Source organism: Coregonus lavaretus, assembly GCF_964263955.1.
Source record: "Coregonus lavaretus genome assembly, chromosome: 22".
NCBI classification, from domain to species: Eukaryota; Metazoa; Chordata; class Actinopteri; order Salmoniformes; family Salmonidae; genus Coregonus; species Coregonus lavaretus.
Genome location: NC_140009.1, coordinates 31,458,307 through 31,482,020, shown reverse-complemented (window position 1 = coordinate 31,482,020; position 23,714 = coordinate 31,458,307). Strand labels below are relative to the sequence as shown.

Sequence of the window (23,714 nt, the reverse complement as noted above, 5' to 3'; positions counted from 1 at the left end):
ATTCCCTCTGGGCAAGTCTGGAGAATATATCTAAGGATAACCACACACAATTTGGTGAATGCAGATGCTTCTGAAGCTGAGATTTTTTTTCAGGAAATGGCAGTTAAAGACAAGTACACTGAATGTAAACTACCAATCACCATCTCTTCAAAGTAAGTTACTGAATATATTCCAGTTTGTAACATTCTCTATGAAATGGGCTTTTACATTATGTGTAATTTAATGTAGTGAGCTTTGAAATTATTGATGAATGTCAATTTTAAGTGGTTAAAATTCATTAAAATGTTGATGACGGTAGTATGATGAACTAAAGAAAATATACATTTTCATCAAGTTTTTGACATTTTTATGTTTACTTTTTGAAAATACTAATATTAATGGCCCAAAATTCCAACAAATCTCAAAATTGATATGTAGATGCAAAAATGTCATTTCAGCCTGTGGCGCCTGGCCTTAAATGTAATTAGTTTCAGAAATATGGACACATCAGTCTTGTGTAATTTGTTTAACTGCCAGTCAGGCAACGAACCACTGTGTCAACAAAAAATTGTCAGATTTAAGAGACTTTCTTTATTTTCACCCTTCAAGAGGCATACATCTTCCAAAAATATTCATGACAAAATAACTTTCCTTTCAGATATATTAGCATTTTGCCTCTACAGCGTTTATATACAATATCTGCATTGAAATTTGTAGTGGTATGAATATAAAGAGATTTTACATTACATTTTATCAAAATATGAAGACTATACCAGCATAGTCAAAATAAAAAATCACCTTCCATATAGTTCCAGAATAAAAACAAAATGTATTAAAAAAAAATAATACTGACATTACAACACATTTCAAAGAACTGGATGGTATCCACAGTAAACAACCCTATCCGTTTATCCTAAGTGAGCTGCACGCCTATGGGCTATAGTGTGGAGGCATTGCTGCTTAATTCAAGTTTGTTTATGTGTAAGAAATATAAATGGACCAAAGGCATGCATTAAACACACAGCAGAATACACAAAAACTAAACATTTTGCAATGTAAATAATATGCTTATATTCCTTCTATACAGGTACATTGAACAAAATAATAAAGCTGATCTGAGCACACAAAGAAGAAAACGTATAATGCTTAAAGACTCCTGACATCTATCTAGATCACAGGATAAGAAACTGTTAAGTGCTTGGATTTATCTAAAGTTAACATTGAACAACAACACTTAAAAACAATGTCACACGGTGAATAAGAGAGGACAAGTCCAGCAAATCCTCATAAAGCAAGTACAGGCTACATTACAAAAAGTTATCAAAACAAATAATTGATTTGATAACAGAATATGCATCTCACACATTTGTAACATACAGCATTCTCCAACAAAATATGCTTCCCAATTGCTGAAAGCATCAACGTCTTCTGTCAAATAAGTAATACATGAACATCATCTAAGAATCCACAGATGTTTGTAACAGAGTGACAATTATTCTTGATAGCATCTCCCATATACTGTAGTGCATGTTGACAAAAGTGGTTTCACCACTATGATGATTGGAGTAATTTAGTGTGAGGCAGTATTGGGATTATCAGCAGAGATAATACCTGTAGTGGGGCAATTTGGGAGAGGGCAATAGTGGTTCTCATTTGTGAAGAACATTTATGAGTTGAGGATCTAAGAGGATTAGTGAAGTCAGGTTCTGAATATGAGGGGGATAGATTCACTATGCAAATCTGTAATGATGTCAGGAAAGTGACTGTTGCACTCTTCAAGTATGACTTCCCAGACATCTCATCCCTCCGTGGGCTACCTGAAAGAGTGTCTGAAATGCACACTCCTCCGCTTCAGCTTCTCTGGGTTGTGTGAGGCCATGTGAGAAAACTCTCGGAAGATATCCAGGTAAGTAGTGTCTCCTGAAAAAGGATAGCAATGTAACAGAACATTATCATCAAGAATTGCATTAAATTGATCTGGTAAATAACAGTAGGCCTACCATACAATAATGTGGAATTTGTGTTTAAAAAAAACATGTAATTGATTGTTCAAAACCTGAACTGATTTTCAAAAACAACAGAGCCTCTAATCTAGATACCACATCAGCAGAGGAACAAAACCATAGTCTAGGCACCACTCTATTTCTAAATTCTCAAGCTTTAGTTTTCTGGTGACCATGGTTACAGCCAGTCGAACTCATTTCGACCCCATGAGAAATTCTCAGCTTGACTAATTAAAAATAACATTCCAATCTCTTCCTGTGTGTGTCTATGATCAATGGCTCATTCGAGAGAAGACATCCTCCCGAGTTATGACATCGGCCAGTATTGAAATCTGAAATGTATGATAGGAACTTTTAGATTGTGAAAACTTCTATCACTATTAACTTCCAGTGTAGTGAGAGCAACTTTATCATGGTGATACGTCATATCGGCCGAATTTCTGCCTACTTGAACGCCAATAACTCAGATACACATGACATTACCCAGGGAATCAATAGAACATCACTCAGAGATGCACAAAAACAATATAACATTCAAAACGCGTGAACCTTTTCTTTAAGCAGCACACCACCTACAGTGGCCAGTAGTTAGGACTTTCAATAAACGGTTGAGAATAGATTTATGAGACAAATTGAAAACATAAAGTGCTGAAACAAGTGGGGTTTTGTAAATCATGAATGTTATAGGGGCAAACTGGATTGATCATAGATATCATTTGAACCCATACTTGAGTTAAATGTCAGAGGACAACATTTCTAATCTCTGAAAATGTGTTGTCATGTTGTTACATCTTCACCCTGGACATACAGGGGTTGACTAATAAGTGCACTGCCAGTGCAGGTTAATGCGGTTAGTTGTAGTGACAGAGGGAAACTGTTATAACAGTGCTATATAAAGAACTGAATAAATGAAGCAAGAAGCAGCGGGAGAAGTTAGGCTTTGAATCACATCTTTCATTTATTTTCAGTATTTTCTCATTTTAGAAGACATTAGGAAAAGGAAATGAACATAAATGTAGCAGTAGTGTAAATTGCACAAAGATATTCAGAGACACGTGTTCTCTAACAATATACAAAGAAAATGTACAGATTTAAGTCAGAAACACAAAAATACAGAAGTTCAAAGTTGCAAGCAGTTTTAAGTGTTAATAGTTTTTAGCATATTTCCAGCAGAACAGTCACCTAGTCAACCTATAGTTTAATCAATCCACTGACTCATTACACTGTACTGTACAACATGTAAACCTTTAGTGGCTTGATGCAAATCATTGGCATTGTTTGGTCATAACATTGTTCCCCAGATATTTAATTAGAGTCACTACTCTTGGTCTCGTCTTCTTTGTTACTCCTTATAATTTTCTCCTCAAATGACTTGAACTTTGTGTGGTCTTTGGCTTGAAGTAAACTCAAGCAACACAAACGCAATGCCAAACATAAGTTGTTACTAGCCTGAAGCGAGGACAACTAATTACATTTCCTGTTTAAGATTATTTCAAAATGGCAGTAAGCCACTGGACAGTATCAAAGGAAACCTGGGCACTGTGGTCACCCTCTCACTATGTACACACTGCATGTATAGTGTGTACATAGGCAGTGCTTACAGAGAAGGGGGTCACTGTTGGCATTCTGAGGAGCTAGAGGGAAAGCTGGCATGTTTGCATGGACCAAGCTTTCTCTGCTGTTCTCATAGGCCTGTAGAAGTCAATGGGAAACTATGCCTGTATGTTATGGGGTATTCTATCCAATATATTTAGTTTCAGTTTCAGTTTGACCATAGACCACAGATTTAACCTCTGCAATGTCTTTTTATGTACAGTTCTCATGATTTGGCAGCACACGCAGTTATTTTCTTTTAACAATATATCAAATATTAACATACACAGATTAATTAAGTAAACAAAACCAACATGGCTTTGAAAGACCTGGGCAACGGCAACCCATGCACTATTTAACCAAGAAACCCAGAACTAATCTAATACTGTATAGCCATGATACATCATAATACCATAATAAGTCAATATTTTCGACAAACATATACAAATACTGTACCTAATACATGTGAGTTTTCATATTATATAAAAAACTTCCATCTCATCGCAGTTTAAGGTAAATCCCAGTCGTTTTCTATTATAAGATTGTGAGTTGTGGTTGTCTTTTCCAAGACGAGACGTGAAGAAATGACAGTAAAGGTTAACTGGCCTTATGTGTGTGAGTGCTAAGGAAAATAAAATCTAACAAAATATATCCAGTTAAAAAAATACCATCTGCATCGTATTAATAAAATTAATACAAAAAATACAGAGTATCTGTATTTAAATGATCATTGCACTATTGCTCTGGGCAGTTCATCATAAATTATGGTAAAAACCTACACTACTAAATGAAAATACCAAAAAGTAACCAACTTAAATTCAAATCATTGTTGGTAGGAAAAGTGCATAATGTTGCTTTAAAATCTATGAAATTATAAATAATACATATCATCTACACTCAATCACAGTTGTTACTTAGCTTCATTGTTATCCCGTCTAATCACCTAAATGAAATTCATAAGTACCTGCCCCTTTTCACACGACATGCGTGTACTAAAGAACCACCTCATGCCACAACACAGCTGGAGCAGAATTCATACATTTGTAATAACTGACTAGATATAAAGACGACTTACAGGCCTTGAAGGTCTGTTTTTATACCCTTGACAAGACTACCGTATAGTGATTTGGTATTGTTACATGAGCAGGTAGAGAGTAGCTTGATGAAAGTAATGTGCAACATATTGGTCTGATCTGGTCTTTGGTTCGGAGCACACTACCCTACCTTGAAAACCACAAGCAAACACCTGTCCACTCTCCAAATGAATATAGAGTATCTGAATTAATTCGCTTGACATGGGTATAGGTAGGGTACATTATGGTATAGTAAAGATGATTTAAATGAACTTATAAAGTCGATTATAAAGTTGGTCCCTAACCATTTGTTGACAAATGATCTAACTCTGAACTAATGTTGCCATTATCAGTCCAAGTCAACAGTACAGTTTGACATCATGATAGAGTTAATAATATTGACATCATATACCATTGATAAGCCTGAGGGAATAGTAGTTGGCATATTCTGGTGTGGCCTCGTTTGAACGATGTTAGTTTGCTGCTATTTTGTCTAGAGCACTGGGTAGAACACTTAAGAAGAATTCAGGTTTTTAGAGAAGAACCATGAAGCTGGGCGGGACAGCAGCGTGTGGGGAATCTGGTAGAGAAATGTGTGTTTTGGACAACGTTCCTTCCTGCACAAGATTCCCAACAGGCCTGTCCTGCCACAGTCCTGGTATACTATTGGCTTCCCCTCCAACCATCACCAGAAGGGAAAGCCTGAACGGGACCAGGACTAGGCAGTGTGACTGACTTCTAGCACTCAGCTATGTTGAGACAGATAAACTCTTGTATGCATTTCTTATACTGCTGTTCAGTGGGGCTGCTGGTGGGGTATTGACCTGGCTGGCCGAACGGTCCCTCCGACTCCCGCATCTCCTCGTTCATTCTGGCCAGACGCAACCTTGGGGAAAAAAGAGAGGGGGAGAGGGATGGAACACAACATGTTAGATGGATCCACTCATACTTCCCCGAAGTGAGGAGCTACAGTGGTCTACCAAGCTAACCCTGGTCATAATATGTATTTCAAAGGTTTGTGTGAAGGTGAGGCTGAGTACGTTGAGGGACAGGGTGGTGTCCCACTGAAACTCACAAGGTGACGATGTCTGCGTTGGCTGCCTGCACAGCGATACTCAGAGGGTCCTGGCCGTCCTCGTCCCCGTCGTTCTGCGTGGCTCCTCTCTTCAGGAACAAACACACCTGCCTGTAGAGGGCAGCATGGAGACAGATCAGACGTGAACATGTACTGAACGCTCCCACATCTAATCAGCATTAAAATATCTGTACTCAGCAGCTCTGTCATTTATACCATCTAGCCTGAGGAACAATATTAATGTAAAAAAGAACTGAACAATACTCTGCTTTGCAAGCTACACCATTGTCCATGAAAACTATTCTTTAAAATGTTCACTAGTGACTCAAAAAGGCCATTGACAATAGTAAGGAAGCGGGAACGTGTTATGCTTCGGTCCTACTCACCCTGTGTGTCCCAGATATGTGGCGTGGTGTAGCGGCCCCCTCCCCCTTGCGTCTCTTTGGTTGACGTCAGCTGCATTCTGGAGCAGGAACTCACAGGCTATCAAAGAGCCCTGGAATGGAACACACACAAGTCATGAGGCTCTCTCCAAGTGGCCAAAGAACGCACAATAAAATGTGACAGAATATTGTGGTCAGTAAAAAGCATAAGCTGACGCACACCCAAACATTTTCGTAGAGGTGCTGACTAACGGAAGGTAAACTGTATCAAAATTATGACAGAAAATTGCACACTCTAAATATGCTCCCAATACTTGGTGCATTTTTAGAATATTGTGATCATGCATAGACATGCTGTATGGATAGATGCATGCATTGATGTATGTTGCAGTTCTGTCAGTTGAGGCTACTGAAGAATAATATTTCAGCAAGATGCATCCAGCGCGTCCACACTATTCATTGTGAATGACAAGGACTGCCTTTGCCAGTGTACTAAGAACAAGCCTGCCTGTTATTACAATGACTCACCCCAATCACAGCCTGTATGAGTGGGCTCTTGCCATCATCCTCGTCGTTGACGGCGTTGACGTCAGCCCCGTGGGCCAGCGCCTCGGCCATGATGGGCAGGTTGCGTGCCTGGGAGGCCTTGTAGAGCAGCGCCCCAGGATGGAGCTCACGCCCATCCTCTGGGTCTGACTGGGTCTCACGCTCCGGCTCCATCTCAGCCTCTCCGCTAGAGCCCTCTGACACCTCACGCTCTGCAGAGAGACAGAAGCAGCAGAGTTACAAAACCAGAAAAACAACCGTGACAACTAGGATTCAATACAACTTTATTTATCCCCTCAAGGGCAGTTAAGGACGATTGCGATCAATTGTCAGGTTTTTTGAAAATGGCACTCAATTCAATGGCTGAACCTATATGTTGTGCATTTTGTCTTCCATTCCATCAGTTACAGGTATGGGTTTCTCTTACCCTCCTCTGTGACACTGTCCACCACTGAGCCGAACACCAGGATGTCTGTGCTGCCGTCTGTACTGCCGCCCAGGCCACTGTCACTGCTCAGACCTGCAGGGCCAATAGGAGCCAAGCCAGGGACACATTAGTCACTGTTGCTGCTAGCTATTTCACTTTACACACCACATAGAGGATTCAAGTATCTCTGTGGTTTAGGGTGTAGTGTCTGTATATTAGATGGGTAGGTAACTTACTACGAGGCCCAGATCCTGTGTCGAAGTAAGAGAAGAGATTGTCCAGCTCATCTGGACAAAACAGTGACTCTCGTCGGAACTTCCTCTCTAGAGCTGAAGCTGCTGTTAAGCACAAGGAGGGAATGTCTAAATATTACATGTCTTATGTACTGGGTTTTCATTGTCAGCTTATGGTTTAGCACTATCAGGAATATGGATACAAAGATAAATAAGGTATCCTTTCTCTAGTGCCAGAAGAGCAATTAGGGTACCTGAGGAGAGGGTAGCAGGGGAGGCACTGCCCGGCTCCTGGCGGTATTTTCGTCGGGTCTTGGGCACTGTGGTGGCACTGTTGTGTCTCCGGCACTTCTTCACACTCCACCGGCGCTCTGACTTTCGCCTGCCATTCACCAGCACCTCGGTGGCCCCCAACTTCTTCAGGAACTTCTTCTCCACGTACTTAGATTTGATCCACACCTCCTTCTCTTGCCTGCAGAGGATAGCATGGATAGCATTGATTGATGACGATGACCCTAGCATCTACCATCATATATACACAGTAGCTCAGAGGACATTCCTAGTCTCCACCAATAAACAATTGATAATCTAAATATTCAAAGAGAAAAATAACATAGAGGCAGTTTTTACCTGGAACTTGAGGGCCCTGGTTTCTTCAGGCCCTGCTCCACGCATGCTCCCTCATAGATGTGGTTGATGACACTGTTTCCCAGCTCGCACATTAACTTGAGTAACTCAGGTTCCCATGAGTCCAACGTTAGAGAGCGCACCTTGGAGCAGTGAACACCCAAACTCCTGCAACAGAGACACAAAAAGTCTTAAAGTGATGGCATTTGAATCCTGTATGTATTCAAGTTCCATGGCTATAGTTATTATTGGGTAGGAAGCTTTTGAAGTTAGTGTTGTTAACATCATGATGCACATATTTTTTCCTTGCTTTGCTTATAACAACATTAAGAAGGCAGACGTAATAGGAAAAATAGCCTTTTTGTAATAGCCTCCCCTAATAAGCAACACAGGAAGCTCCATGACAGTTGAATAGCTGTAGTAGGGGTTTCAAATCACACAGGCGTTATCCCCTGGGAAACAGAGTAGCTGCCCTCAATGTCATGCAAATCGCCGCTCCACCAACAAAACCTTTTGGTATCCAGGCAACTGCTGCGCGGCATGCCAAAAAAGAAACTGTGTGAGATAGTGTCTCTGTGTATCCCTCCTCCATTCTAATGAGAAGCCTCATGTGATCTCGTCTCAACACTGTGAGAAGACAGGCTCTGAGAGAAACAGATCATGAATATTCAGCAGATGCTCCAGAGGAGGTGGTGATTACATAAGCATTGATAATTGCAGCATCTCTGCAGTAAACCATAAATGGAGGGAAACTTTCCCATCTAGCCTAATGCTTGACAAATACTCTAGTGGGGTGCATCTATGATGTATGGAGTGCTAGAGTCAACCCTAGCGCTACAGTATTAGTCATCCCCAAAGCCAACACCTCCTTTGGTCGCCATTCCTTCCAGTTCTCTGCTGCAAATGACTGGAACGAACTGCAAAAATCTCTGAAGCTGGAGACACTTATCTCCCTCACTATCTTTAAGCATCAGTTGTAATTAGCCCACCCAACTATCTCATCTCCATATTGTTATTTACATAGTTATTTATTTTGCTCATTTGCATGCCAGTATCTCTATTTGCACATCCTCTGCACATCTATCACTCCAGTGTTAATACTAAATTATAATTGTAATTATTTTGCACTATGGCCTATTTATTGCCTTCCCTCCATAACTTACTACATTTGCACACACTGTATATAGATTTTCTATTGTGTTATTGACTGTACGTTTTGTTTATTCCATATGTAACTCTGTGATGTTGTTGTTTTTATCGCACTGCTTTGCTTTATCTTGGCCAGGTCGCAGTTGTAAATGAGAACTTGTTCTCAACTGGCTTACCTGGTTAAATAAAGGTGAAAAAAATTAAATTAAATAAAATTAAGGACATTAGACAGGTATCAGACAGGAATCTTCTGCTTGATTTGGCCTGGTTAGTCAACAATTGCGTACTTTCACTATTAAAGGGATGGCATTATATTTGAAGTGTCTCAGTGCTGTGGTGCTTATCGTCTAACTCCCATCTTGTCTACTCACGCAATAAGCTCTCCCAATCAAACACAGCGTGATCCAATAAGTAGATTTAAGGAGCCTAGCCGCATAGTAATCCCAGCGGGGGTGTGGCAGAACGTGCCCTATGCTAAGCAGATGGTAAGGCTAAGGCACCCTTTTGGCCATTGGGACTCTTTCATATTCTCAGATCCAAGAGACCAGCACATGGTAGGAAACATGGTCTGAAACAGTCACAAGTGACCCCTTAATCACCCCTCGCCCTATGCTACAATCTGCTGCTACTACATTACATCCATTGATCTACACCCAAAAGTAGTTTAGGTCTAGCATAGACCATAGTCCATACAACAATATGTGTGGCCAGTGTAGTTTGCCTTTATGTAGTCTTTCTCGACAGGCCAAGCTAGCTATCCTACATTTATACTAGCTAATATGTAGCTATACTTATTCTAGCTAGTATACTTTTATTAGATTAAGTTCTATATAAACTGAGGTGACCCAGATGTCTCCTGTCCATCCAGACACACAGTGCCTGTGAATGCCAAAGCAGGATGCCCTGCCCTCCATACAAACAGACATTACCTGTGGATGCCGGAGCACTCGATGCAAAGCAGGATGCCCAGGTTGATGGAGGCCCAGCGCGGGTCGGCCTGGCCACAGTCACAGCAATACTCGTTGCCTGGGAGACACTGGATGCGGTGCAGAATACTCTCCCCCTTCATGCTACGCTCCCGAGGCTCACTGGCCGAGTCGATACTGCTGACAGACGGTGAGGCTGTCCTGTCCAGACGCTAGTGGTGAGAAAAGACATGGTAAACAGAGCGTAACAAAGAGATGCAAGCATCATTCTCTGAGGCATGAGAGTCTTGATTTTATCACTTCATGCAAGCATATAAGCTTATGTGTCGTGATGAAAAAGTGAAGAGAATATTAGCATTTGTTTGACAGTTAGGTTTTAGATAGATGGACCAACTGACCTCGACATAATGGTAGTCTGGGCTCTCCCTGTATGCTGAGGCAATGCTGGCCTGCACTGCTTGGATCCAGGCTAGCCGAAGCTTCTCTGACTCTGCCTGGAGCATACAGCTCCTTTAGAATGGAAAGACAGCCTCATATTACAGCACACAGTCTCCCAACAGTACAACACTATAGCCCTTGACCCTCTTAGAAGAAGGAGAATACTTCAGAAGAAATCTTAATGGACATTTTCTTAAAGTTTCACCTCAAGGGATTTCAATACATTGAATGAATGTATAAGAAAAATCCCTTGGAATAAAGGTGAATTGAGTTACAGTCAATTCCTTAATATAAGGGCACTAACAAGAACATACTTGGTGGGGGAGACGACCTCGAAGCAGAACCTCCTCTCGATGTCCTCACAGGGCTTGACAGAGCAAAGCCTGAGGTCCTCTACCACCACTGTCAGGGAATCCTATTGGTCAGTAACAGTGAAAAAGGCACGGTCAGTCAATCAGGTCACCACACCAACATTATGTCCACTGTGTCCTGGAGTAAGTAAGACATGTCATTTGGATTTCCAAGTTGAGCACCTTTTCCCTTTTAATCCAATGTGCATATGGGTACACTGACGCTCACATTCTATATTTTACATTTTTTGTCATTTTAGCAGACGCTCTTATCCAGAGCGACTTACAGTTAGTGAGTGCATACATTTTTTGATACTGGCCCCCCATGGGAAATGAACCCACAACCCTGGCGTTGCAAGCGCCATGCTCTATCAACTGAGCTACACGGGGCTATATCCCACTATGGATTAATGTGCGGGTCTATGTAAGGGCGTAGGATGGGGTTAACACATACAGCCATCCATCGTAGTCTTTGGACAGGACTCTGAGGAGTATCCTGTAATGGTCCTCTGCCCTAATGCAGTCAGAGTTAAATGAGGGAGGGTTGCATTTCGCCAATGTAGATCACTGTGACTTTCAGAGCAGCTCTATAACCCATTAAAGTTGCACTTAACCTCCCTCCCCCCCCCCCCCCCCCCCCAGGGACCTATAGAGATGGTAGCTAGTGGTTATGTGGACTTGCCTTCAGCTTCTTCTGATAGACCAGCTGACTGTTCTGGATGGAAAACCAACGCCTGAAAAACAAGAAATGAATAACAGATGGATGTTAAATGGATATGTTTCTACAGGCAGTATATAGTATAGATCTCCACTAAACTATTTCCTACTACGTGAACTCACTGGAAATGGGGGTCTCTCTCTAACCAAGGTAACCCAATGCTAGCAAGTATGGCCATTGGTTTCCTAGTGAATAGACTATATTTACAGATATAATCTAAGTATTTCTTTAGTTCTCTATGGCATGTCTAGAAATCCTATACAAAATCCACAAAACATACCATTGCTAAGTTAGAGATCAAATCAAAAGGATTACTGCCATACTGCATATATAGATTTGACGCCAGAGTGTGGCTGGTTTAGTGATAGCTACTTGTCAGTCATCTAGTTACCTGTTCCAGGTCTTGAAAGCATTGCTCGCCCTCTTGAACAGGTACCCCTCCATCACCACGCCATTGGGAGCATCCACGTTGAACAACTCCACCTTTGAGTCGTCATACGAGAAGTCCTGTCAGAGTTGAGAGAGACAAAGGGAACCCCAAGTTAACCCTGTTGCCACTCAACATAGGAAAAATTGAGGGTATTTCACTGTCAGTGAGGGAACGCATTAGAGAGGGACAGTGACTGGAGCAGTGGTTCTCAAACCCCTCGTTGGGGACCCCAGCCGTTCCATGTGTTTGATCGATTCCAGAGCTGGCACACCTGATTCAATTAGTCAACTATTCAACAATCCCTTCATAAATGGAATCAGGTGAGTTAGTTCAGGGCTAAAACAACATTGTGAAAAGTCTAGGGCTTCCAAAGGAGAGGTTTGAGAACCACTAAACTGGAGTCTCTTCTGCGCTTTGTTGAACTATGACATCACATAAGATCAGGATGTGATATAAGCCCTCCAAGAAAGATGCATACATTGTGCAGTCATTTTAACACAATCACGTGTGTGCGCATGTGATGTGTAAACTGTGCCCTTTAGGAACTCCCATCTGAGATGTTCACTGTGACGCAAATGGTTGTGTAAGCGTCTTCTGGCTGAAGAGAAATGACTACCTCCTACCCTTTTCACAGATTCTTAATTTACGCCAACTACACAGTGAAAGCCAGCTACTTGAGGTTCAGTGTCCTAGTGCAGTCAGTTAGTTCCAGTCTCAGCTGAATCATTGTGCCAAGTCAGACAGTAATTTGGTTTAATTTAGTTAGCAGTAGCTATGATGTGCATCATTCTTGAGATAAAGGCATGTCTCACAAAACAGACCAACATGTACATAACAGCTACCATGCCTTCAACAGAAATAAATAACAATTTTAGTGCCTGTGTTTTGTCGGGCCCATTAACAACATTACATCACAGTGGTAAAGCTTCATCTGCCAAGGCACCATTGTCTCATTAGTGAATAGAGTCTTGATGAAAGAGTTCTCAGAGAATAAATATGGTGGTCCTTTGTGAGACGAATGTTAAGAAATAATCTAAGTATTAGATTAGAATCATTAGATGTCCTGAAACTTTGCCTGTGACACCCACCGATGGACAGGTGAATAGGTACAGAACATTGATTTCGCTTCAGTTTGGGTTATTTTTCATGACAAATACACAAACAGCCTATTAAACACAATCTTCCCATCCTGGTCAAGCTCCATCTAAATAATGAGTTCTCTAATGAAAAGCAACAAACAGTGAAGGATTGATGACTCTGTCCAATCTGTATTCCCTTTCTTTTAGGATGATTAAGAATATCTCCATAGCTGACCTAGATAAAGGAATGCCAGTGATGGTGCACACAGTCAGATCTCATCAGGCACACTGTGATCGGTTGAGTTTCATAACAGGGTATTAGCAGCACTGAGCAGGGCAGCACGCCATCAACTACTATTCACTCCATTTTTTAGTAATACAACTACTTCTTAAATCTCTCTCCTTTTGTCATACACAAATATGCATTGTACAATTTGTTGTTACAGTCTGATCTTACAATGTATTGCAGTTTACCATAAACTAGCCTATTTCTAATATGCTGTTCAATACTCCACCAAGTCATGACAACAATTAAAAAACAGTAATATTTTTATGACACACAAAAATATCACTATTCGAATGATGGGTCTCCTCTCTTCACAAAAGGTCAACTCTCCATAAAGCAACATAATGCAAATGTAATCAAAACAATACAATGTAGAAGTGACTAAATTATTAGTAAAGTAGACTACAAAATAAAACTCAACCCACCAGAGTGTGGTCCAACCTTCCAAATATCTTCATTTTCAAACGTTTAAAATGATCCAGCATTGGACATGTAAATAGGCAAACAAAAATATAACAGAAAATCTAGGAAATCTAATCAAATGCTCAGTGAATAGGCATCTCTATCGAGTTACAAATGAAACGTCCGTTAAGTCCTCTGAACAGTGATAGATTCTGGGACTGTCAGTACCGCATCGTGCATAATTCCCCTATTCAGACATGTGCGCGCTCCACAATAGCACCTGCCTGCTGCCGTCACTGTGTGGGTCTTTGGATTAGCGCTTATTATCATACAGCTGCCAGTTTATTCACGGCACGTCGAACTTCCAAATCAGAGTAGCCTTCAGTCGCTCTAGACCCAAAGACTGGCAGATTGTTAAAGTGACACCAGAATCCACGCTGTGCTGTTTGGACACTTTTACGACTCCTCAACACTCGGACCCCGTGCGTGTTCTGCAGCGCTCAAGAAGTGGAGCCCGACCCACGTCCCTAGGATTCCATCTGGCAACCAGCCCAGTTAATCAAGCAATCACCACTGAGAAGCTATGAGCCTATTTGCCATCTACCCGAGCAAAGAGTAAACTAACTAAATGCAAGCCACTACGGAAACAGTAACAGCACATTTACCATATAGTCTAGTCTACACAAATACGCACTTATCAATTTCCAGTAGCCTTTAAGAATTGTAATCCTTACCATAAACATAATGCCCTTAGAGTAACCCAACACATGTTAAGAAAAGGGGGAAAATATTTTCTCTATGCAGGCTAACCGAACCATAAAGGCCATTCCTTATTAATGATCTGGCATCATGCAGAGGGAAAATGACTGGCAGTAAATAATTCAACATGAATAGAAACAGAGCATCTTATTAGAAATGTTGTCAGGTGGGCCACCATGTTTAAAAACCAAAAGACACCAAATGGTTTACAATAAATGCACTTAAGGCTACTTTAACTTTAACATTTTATTTATTTATTTACTGTTAGAGCTTTCTTGTGTCCCGTAACTTAACAGCCTAAACTTAGGTTATATGAGCTGATCCTTGTCTGAATGCCAGTAGCTGGGGAGGAGGAGGACTGGGAGGACATTTGTGTTTTATTTGGTAAGTAAATAAAGGAGACTATATTAATTCCCATCAATTGCCAGATTAGAATGTATGTTGTAATCCATGCTGGTGAAAACCATTAATTCCAGCAGAGGGCAGAGGGCAGAGGTCATAGGGCAGAGGTCATAGGCTTCTGAGTACAGAGCTGTGGAGGGTTTATGATGATGTTTTTCTCTCCATTCTAAGAAGTTATAGGACATACTAAGGACATATTTATGTAATTTTGAGAAGGAACCCCTCAACACTCTCCAATATCAAAGCCCTGGGTCTCCATCGGTCAGAGCCAAGCTACATGGGTGTCAGACTCTCCACAGGCTTTCCTCTGGACAGACAATGCCCACTATTGATGTACTCTGCCATTACCCCTCCCTTGGATATTGGATAGAGAGAGACTCTGCTTGACTGAAATGTGAATGTGTAAGATATTAACCTCGTCATTCTCATCATGAGCACTATCTTAGGATCCCTTTGGTTAAGTATGTGCTAAGTTCCCTTGGAAAACCCCTCTCTGATATTGTTCCAAGTAGGACTTAAGGGGAGAGAATTTCAGGACTATCAAGGAGTATCAGTTAGCGCCTGAATGGGTAATGAAATGCGCACTTTAGCCTACTAAGTAAGTGTAGTCTTGCCCTATGCTATTTGAGACAGTTTACACAGAAATATGTTGAGACTTTTTACCACGGTTATTTATTAATGTCTATGTACTCATTCACCTCAGCATATGCCATTTAACGGTCCAGTCTCAACAGCAATCACAGCAGTGTATGTGGCCTATATCATGCAGCTGATAAAACTATACATAAATACTGCAAGATGGAGATTTTGATAAGGATCAGCCAAAGCTCATTTCAAATGAGGCAACAACACACTAAAGTAGACTACACTAAACTAAACAGACTGGGAAGGAACGTCCTGATATCTCATCCACCTGGTGAAGGGAGACATGTATGCCCCTCCCTCTATGCCACATGGGCCCTGGCCAGGACAGGACAGTTGGTGGCACTGATTAGCCAGTCTGTCTGCAGTGACATACAGTGGCTTGCAAAAGTATTCACCCCCCTTGGCATTTTTCCTATTTTGTTGCCTTACAACCTGGAATTAAAATGGATTTTGGGGGGGGTTGTATCATTGTATTTACACAACATGCCTACCACTTTGAAGATGGAAAATATTTTTTATGAAACAAACACGAAATAAGACAAAAAAAAAGAACTTGAGCGTGCATAACTATTCACCCCCCCCCCAAAAGTCAATACTTTGTAGAGCCACCTTTTGCAGCAATTACAGCTGCCAGTCTATTGGGATATGTCTCTATAAGCTTGGCACATCTAGCCACTGGGATTTTTGCCCATTCTTCAAGGCAAAACTGCTCCAGCTCCTTCAAGTTGGATGGGTTCCACTGGTGTACAGCAATCTTTAAGTCATACCACAGATTCTCAATTGGATTGAGGTCTGGGCTTTGACTAGGCCATTCCAAGACATTTAAATGTTTCCCCTTAAACCACTCGAGTGTTGCTTTAGCAGTATGCTTAGGGTCATTGTCCTGCTGGAAGGTGGACCTCCGTCCCAGTCTCAAATCTCTGAAAGACTGAAACAGGTTTCCCTCAAGAATTTCCCTGTATTTAGCACCATCCATCATTCCTTCAATTCTGACCAGTTTCCCAGTCCCTGCCGATGAAAAACATCCCCACAGCATGATGCTGCCACCACCATGCTTCACTGTGGGGATGGTGTTCTCGGGGTGATGAGAGGTGTTTGGTTTGTGCCAGACATAGCGTTTTCCTTGATGGCCAAAAAGCTCAATTTTAGTCTCATCTGACCAGAGTACCTTCTTCCATATGTTTGGGGAGTCTCCCACATTCCTTTTGGCGAACACCAAACGTGTTTGCTTATTTTTTTCTTGAAGCAAAGGCTTTTTTCTGGCCACTCTTCTGTGAAGCCCAGCTCTGTTATTTTTGGTCTCTTTGTTGCCTCTGATTAATGCCCTCCTTGCCTGGTCCGTGAGTTTTGGTGGGTGGCCCTCTCTTGGCAGGTTTGTTGTGGTGCCATATTCTTTCCATTTTTTAATAATGGATTTAATGGTGCTCCGTGCGATGTTCAAAGTTTCTGATATTTTTTTTATAACCCAACCCTGATCTGTACTTCACCACAACTTTGTCCCTGACCTGTTTGGAGAGCTCCTTGGTCTTCATGGTGTCGCTTGCTTGGTGGTGCCCCTTGCTTAGTGGTTTTGCAGACTCTGGGGCCTTTCAGAACAGGTGTATATATACTGAGATCTTGTGACAGATCATGTGACACTTAGATTGCACACAGGTGGACTTTATTTAACTAATTATGTGACTTCTGAAGGTAATTGGTTGCACCAGATCTTATTTAGGGGCTTCATAGCAAAGGGGGTGAATACATATGCACGCACCACTTTTCCGTTATTTTATTTTTTTAATTTTTTGAAACAAGCTATTTTTTTCATTTCACTTCACCAATTTGGACTATTTTGTGTATGTCCATTACATGAAATCCAAATAAAAATCCATTTAAATTACAGGTTGTATTGCAACAAAATAGGAAAAACGCCAAGGGGGATGAATATTTTGCAAGGCACTGTACTACACCACTATTGTCTGCAGCCAGCCAGTGACTACCACTGACTAACCTGGTACCTTGCCTTACCAGCCCTCAGCCTCATCCTCAGCCCCACCCACAACACAACAGCTTGTCTGCCCTAATCCTGAGCCCACCTGGTTTATTTAGCTCTCCTTACGCTGTTGCCACGAGAAACAGTTACCATGGAACCAAGCCCATCTGTGTTTGTGGACACTGTACAACACTGGTGAAAAATAACTCCCACATTCTCATTCCCCTAACCACGACTTTCACAGACAAATTAGCCTATTAAGTATTTGAAATCACAATCCTGCAATAAGCTGCTAATGCTTGTGATAGCCTAAAATATAAAGAGATTGTTTAGCAACCTCAGGACTCCTTAAATCTGCATATTAAAGTACTGAAAGGTAATTATTTAGTATGATCAAAATGTTTTATTTATTTATTATTAGCCAATTCATTAACAAGCTATTGCTAGAGGAACAGTAGCCTAGAATGTTGTGATGGTACTGCATTAGTGTAGAGCCGGAGAGATGTATGGTGGTTACACACTACACATAAAACTTGCCCCAGACAGAGTTCCTCCATTAAACCCACTGTTAGAAATGAATAAGACCTCTCAGGGGGTTGACATTTACAGGCTTTCCCTGCTCTGTTTACCAGAGAGCTCCGGTCACACTTGGTGGCAGCACTGTATTCTCCTCTCTGCTGGTAATGCCAGAGGTGCCCCATTGTCCCATGTATGTTTACACAAGGGTTATTGCTCATGTCCAGATGTGATGAGAACAAACAAACCCCTGTGATATTTAACACGTTCAGAGCGGAGTATGACTTCAGGGAGGGGAAGGGAACACACAAAATGGCGCCCGTTGTAATAAGGCCTCTACTGATTTTGTCAAATGCCAAAGCTGAGCTAGAAGATGATGCTTGAAGTGGTGTGATAACAAACACATTTCCCAATAGTATTAGATTAAGAACAAATATCTGTCAAAAAGTCCATCAATAAGGTTCAACCTTTCTTTACCTCAGGGAATCTACAAAACACCCAGAGAATCATTCAGCAGAACACTTCTGAACAGAAGAGAATAAATGAGAACAGAGCTATCCACATCAGAACAAACGACTGTATTCGCTATACTATCCTATGCTATGCCTATAGCAGTCAGCGCTGAGGATCTGATTGCTTCATATAAATGATTCACATGGTACTGTTGTATGCCTCTGCAGCCCCACACACTAGTGCTTAAGATAACTTCAAAGGGGTTGGCTAATTTTCTCCAGGGGCACTTCTGAGCTGTGCTGTATGTCTGCAATCAGTCTCTCACAAGAAGCAGACAACAAGCATGTGAAGTATAAAATGTACTCACCTGCATGAGGGTCTGGTAGAGCAGATCGCAGCATGGTTAGAGAGAGAGAGAGAGGGCAGCATTATAACATGCAAGAGGACATAGCAGACCAATTGAGGGTGTGATAATAAAATAATCTCAACTGCCTCATTGTACCTCAGATTATAATCCTATTTATTGGCCTTCCAGTGTCTCATAATCTGACTCTACAAGCCAGTGTCCCTGATATTTGAGCTCCTCTTTAAAATGACCAGCCCTATAAAAACAGCCTACATTTTCTTTGTGATCAGATGCTGACATCATGCTCACAGGCTAACACGCACACAACTAACTTGTGTTAGTTTGACACTGGTTTTGCCTGAAAATACACTGGTTTTCAGGCATAAACAGATAAAAAACTGCCGGGCCCATATCCAATCTGCCGCCTCCTGTTTCTCTGTCTGTCTCCAGACTACAGGCAGTGGTCTGGTGTTAGTGGGGTGTCCAGCGTTGCCTGCCTGGCTGCCTGTCTGTCTGGCTGCCTGCTTGGCTGTCTGCAGGCGGATGGACAGATGGCCACTGATCCTTCCTGAGGTAAGTAAGTATTGTTCCTGGGGCTCAGTACCCTGAGACTGGAGACTGCAGTGTCTCATTCGTATGGAGATCATGAGGACCTCAGGAAGTCCCACTCAACAGGCCAGGGATTATTCATTCACAAACAGAACATGACTAGCCTGGTAACAGATCTGTTTGTGCTGACTTGCCAACTCATGGTCATTGTCGTAGAAGTTGGAAGGATAGCACAAACAGATCTTTAATATTCTAATTTCAACTTGCCCCAAATGTATCTGTCTGTTTGCTGCCAGTTTCACAGCAAACTGACAGCACGCAGACGGATACATTTGTGTCAGTAAATGTAGCATGGCTCAGTGGACCTGCATCTGAGACCTAAATTATCAGTTAAAGCACTAAAATAACAGAGGCACTATGGCTACGCTTACACAGGCAGCCCAATTCTGATATTTTTCCCCACTAATTGGTGTTTTGACCAATCACATCAGATCTTTTCATATCAGCTCTTTTTCAGAGCTGATCTAATTGGTCAAAAGACCAATTAGTGGAAATAAAGATCAGAATTGGGCTGCCTGTGTAAACGCAGCCTATGAGTACTGAATGGAAAGAACCCACATTTCAAATGTCAGCACAACAAAAACTCACAGTTAGGGCCACAAATCTCAATGATTAGCTAGCCTAGCATACACCACAAGATCTGAACATTCTTATTTACAGTAGACAACACTGGGATTAGCCTCTTAAAACACTTAATTCCACGGTTAAACCAACGACTGGCCTTTCTGAGGCAGACTAATCAAACGCTCACCAGTCTCCTTCCTAATCCCCCAGTCATAACAGTAGCCAGGTGGTGAACTCAGTATTGGAGGAAGCTCTGATGTGTTTCCTAAACCACAGCCAAACTCCCAGCCTAGTCCCACCACAGACATCAAATCAAATCAAATGTTATTTGTCACATGCAGTTCAGAAAATATTAACTAAATAAAGTAAAAAATAAAAAAAAATAATAACACAATAAAATTGCATAACAATAACGAAGCTATATACAGTGGGTACTCACAGAAGACTATCCTAGCCCTGGTCCCCTACAACTCTTCCATCATTATCAAGTCATACGTGCATGGCAACGATAGAGCAGTGATGGCTATGGCACATACAATATGGGACCAGGCTAGCAAACTCAAGATTCCCTGACCCAGACCTGGCCAACTTCCAGAGAAGCAGAAAGAGTGAAATAGCTGCTTGCTTACCCTCTGCTGTATGATGGCGTGCTTGTGTTCCATATCCCTCTTCTCCATGGCCGAATCAATCACCAACTGATCCAACTGGAAACAAGATTTATAAAACACACTCAGATGAGGTTGATCACATAGCTGAGATGTGTGAGTAGAGAAGAGGTTCAGCCAAGGAATATCCATGGAAGCGCTTCATTTTAAGCATTGGCAATTCCAACATGAAAGCATAGCCGTCAGATAGAGTGAAGCTCAGAAATGGACTATAAGACTTTGAACTAGCAGCGCCCAAACCCGAGGACGTGTGAGAGGTCAATGTTGTGTTATGAAGCATCAACTCAGGTCTGTTTCACTATTCTGCATACTGTACATATATTCCATCTGAGAGGATACCATGCTGCTGAAGTCTTTGACTAACACTGTTATGGTTCTACTACTACAGTATATCTGCTACATCTACCACCCAGCACATTCAGGGATTTTCAACAGATAATGTCCCCTACATCTACCACCCAGCACATTCAGGGATTTTCAACAGATAATGTCCCCGGTTTCACACAGCCAAATTAGAAGGCTAATGCACTGTTATGTAAACAGACAGCACAGCAGCAGACAGAGCATTGGTGATGCAACTCTGCCTGGGTCGATATTTTCAATCATAACCAATCCAATACCAATCAGGAACCAGGGCTTAGGGCCTGACAGAACAGCACAGCAGTAGGCTGGCTGTGGCTCTGGATGGGGACAGTGAGGGTGATAGTGACGCTCACCTCAGCAGCCAGCTTCTTCATGTAGGGGTCAATATCATCCAGCAGGTTGTAGCCTTGCTGAAAGAGGGAGTACTGGGCATGCATGAAGGACAGCATCTGCAGGGGAAAGAGAGACAGACAGGGGAATATAAGCAATATATTATTGCTATGTTTTTTAAAACAACAAACCACTCTACAGAACTGTACTCCATGGTGATGGATCTGATCGTTAAGGGCACTTACAGCATCTAGGATCTCAAACTTCTTCTTGGCTTGCAGGACGTTAATCTGCAGGATGAGAAAGAAGTGGGTGACAGTGAGTAATTTGGTATGTTACAATGAAGCCAGAATCAGCCTTATCTGATACTACTGTGCATTGAAACATCTCCCTCTTGTGGACAATAGTTACATTTTACTGTTATCAGAACAGTGACCTACCATTTACGACACTAGGGTGCTGCACTGCATGTGTCCTGCAGTCCTGCCTGTCTCTCAGCTTTTTTGTATGTTATGAACAAAATCACATTAAATCAATATGATACTGTAATGACCTTTATATGAACCAATTATGGTCATCATGTTGGCATTTTAGAAGAAAAAAACCCATTAATTTAGCTCATTGGCTATCTTAATGAATGATGCAAACCTAAATTAGATCTTGCGCTACATTTGAGAGGTCACTAGAATACATCTCCAGACACAACCGTGACTTTCTCTGCCTTCAGCCAATTAAAACCAAACAGGATCTCACACACACATACACAAACACAAATATACACTACAAATTAGAGCAGAGGACGTTAGTGCCGTGGGACACAATGCATTATGCAGACAGAGGGAGCCACAGCGATCACACCACATCAGTTCTCTGTTCCTAGAGACAGATGTAAATGAGTTGCTGTCTAGAGACTGAGTGGAGAGGAGACAACGTGTGCATGCAGAGCTGAAACCATGCTGAACTACAATGTGTGACTACAATTTCCTAACTGAGAACAATGCCCATATAAAGGGCACACTTACTGTTCCACCATCTTTAAGGGTCTGCCAGTGAATTCACTAATCCAATTGGTACTCTATTCTAATTCAAAGGCATCTCATCTGTCTAAATTACTGTTGTCAGTGGTGGAAAAAGTATCCATTTGTCATACTTGAGTAAAAGTATAGATACCTTAATAGAAAATGACTCAAGTAAAAGTTAAAGTCACCCAGTAAAATACTACTTGAGTAAAAGTCTGAAAGTATTTGGTTTTAAATATACTTAAGTATCAAAAGTAAATTGAATTGCTCAAATATACTTAAGTATCAAAAGTAAAAGTATAAATCATTTCAAATTCCTTGTATTAAGCAAAGCAGATGGCACCATTTTCTTGTTTAAAACATTTACGGATAGCCAGGGGCACAATCCAACACTCAGACATTATTTACAAAAGATGAATTTGTGTTTAGTTAGTCCACCAGAACATAGGCAGTAGGGATGACCACGTGTTCTCTTGATAAGTGCGTGAATTTCACAATTTTCCTGTTCTGCTATGTATTCAAAATGTAACAAGTACTTTGGGTTGTCAGGAAAAATGTATGGAGTAAAAAGTACAATATTTTCTTTAGGAATGTAGTGAAGTAAAAGTAAAAGTAGTCAAAAATATAAATAGTAAAGTGAAGCACAGATACCCCCAAAAACGACTTAAGTAGTACTTTAATGTATTTTACACCACTGTCCCTGGTTACGGTTCTCTATCTCTGACCTGAAGTACGTAGTCGAGGGCCAGGTGTCGGAAGCACTTCCTGGTGATGCTGAGTGTTCCGGTGGCCTCCTCCACCTCGTGAGGTTTGTTCCTGGGGGCCTGGGCATTCTTCACCTGGGCAATCTCCATGTCCTCACGCACACGGTCAAAGTGCTTCTTGGTCTCCTTGAATTTACGGACATCCCTGAGAATGAGAAATTTGGGACACTGAAATTGGGTCCTAGAAACAACAGACCCTTCATGTGATTTCTTTAGTTGAACCTGATCAGATAACAGGAGTAAAGGCTTGCTTCCCAGTCGGAAGAGTTTGTGCATATATTATTACAACATTTTGTGACGCTTTTGTTAGTTTTGGACTTTGGTAAGGGTTTTCCGGCACAGACATTTTTCTTGAGGCCAGCTGAAGTCTACGCCCCTTCGTCCGTGATTGGTCAACTGTAGGGATTCTCATTGAATATTGTCATTCAATGAGAGACGACTCGTTTTCATGCAAATGTTTTCATTGAGATATACTGCACCAAACATCTTAGATGTAAAATCGCGCGACTAAGATCTCCTTGGCAAAAACTTCCAAATTAATGACATATTTCTTGAGTTAGCTTAGATTAATTATGACTATTTTGAGG

The 23,714-nt window shown here is 41.5% G+C and overlaps 1 protein-coding gene across 1 annotated transcript in view; it reads right to left on the bottom strand.

Annotated features, from left to right (window-relative positions):
• Positions 1-564: 564 nt before the first annotated feature.
• Positions 565-23,714, bottom strand: part of LOC311149978 (arf-GAP with coiled-coil, ANK repeat and PH domain-containing protein 3-like) — a 94,071-nt gene continuing 70,921 nt past the window's right edge. Inside the window, exons 6-24 of the mRNA XM_084187198.1 lie at positions 23,089-23,272; positions 21,590-21,634; positions 21,368-21,463; positions 20,616-20,690; positions 18,835-18,846; positions 11,912-12,027; positions 11,485-11,536; positions 10,767-10,867; positions 10,413-10,524; positions 10,018-10,226; positions 7,943-8,107; positions 7,567-7,784; positions 7,316-7,417; positions 7,080-7,172; positions 6,635-6,864; positions 6,110-6,219; positions 5,724-5,834; positions 5,473-5,534; positions 565-1,899 (exon numbers count right to left, since the gene is read on the bottom strand). Of these exons, the coding sequence (XP_084043324.1) occupies positions 1,793-1,899; positions 5,473-5,534; positions 5,724-5,834; positions 6,110-6,219; positions 6,635-6,864; positions 7,080-7,172; positions 7,316-7,417; positions 7,567-7,784; positions 7,943-8,107; positions 10,018-10,226; positions 10,413-10,524; positions 10,767-10,867; positions 11,485-11,536; positions 11,912-12,027; positions 18,835-18,846; positions 20,616-20,690; positions 21,368-21,463; positions 21,590-21,634; positions 23,089-23,272 (2,200 nt within the window). The 3' untranslated portion in view covers positions 565-1,792. The remainder of the gene's footprint in view (positions 1,900-5,472; positions 5,535-5,723; positions 5,835-6,109; positions 6,220-6,634; positions 6,865-7,079; positions 7,173-7,315; positions 7,418-7,566; positions 7,785-7,942; positions 8,108-10,017; positions 10,227-10,412; positions 10,525-10,766; positions 10,868-11,484; positions 11,537-11,911; positions 12,028-18,834; positions 18,847-20,615; positions 20,691-21,367; positions 21,464-21,589; positions 21,635-23,088; positions 23,273-23,714) is intronic.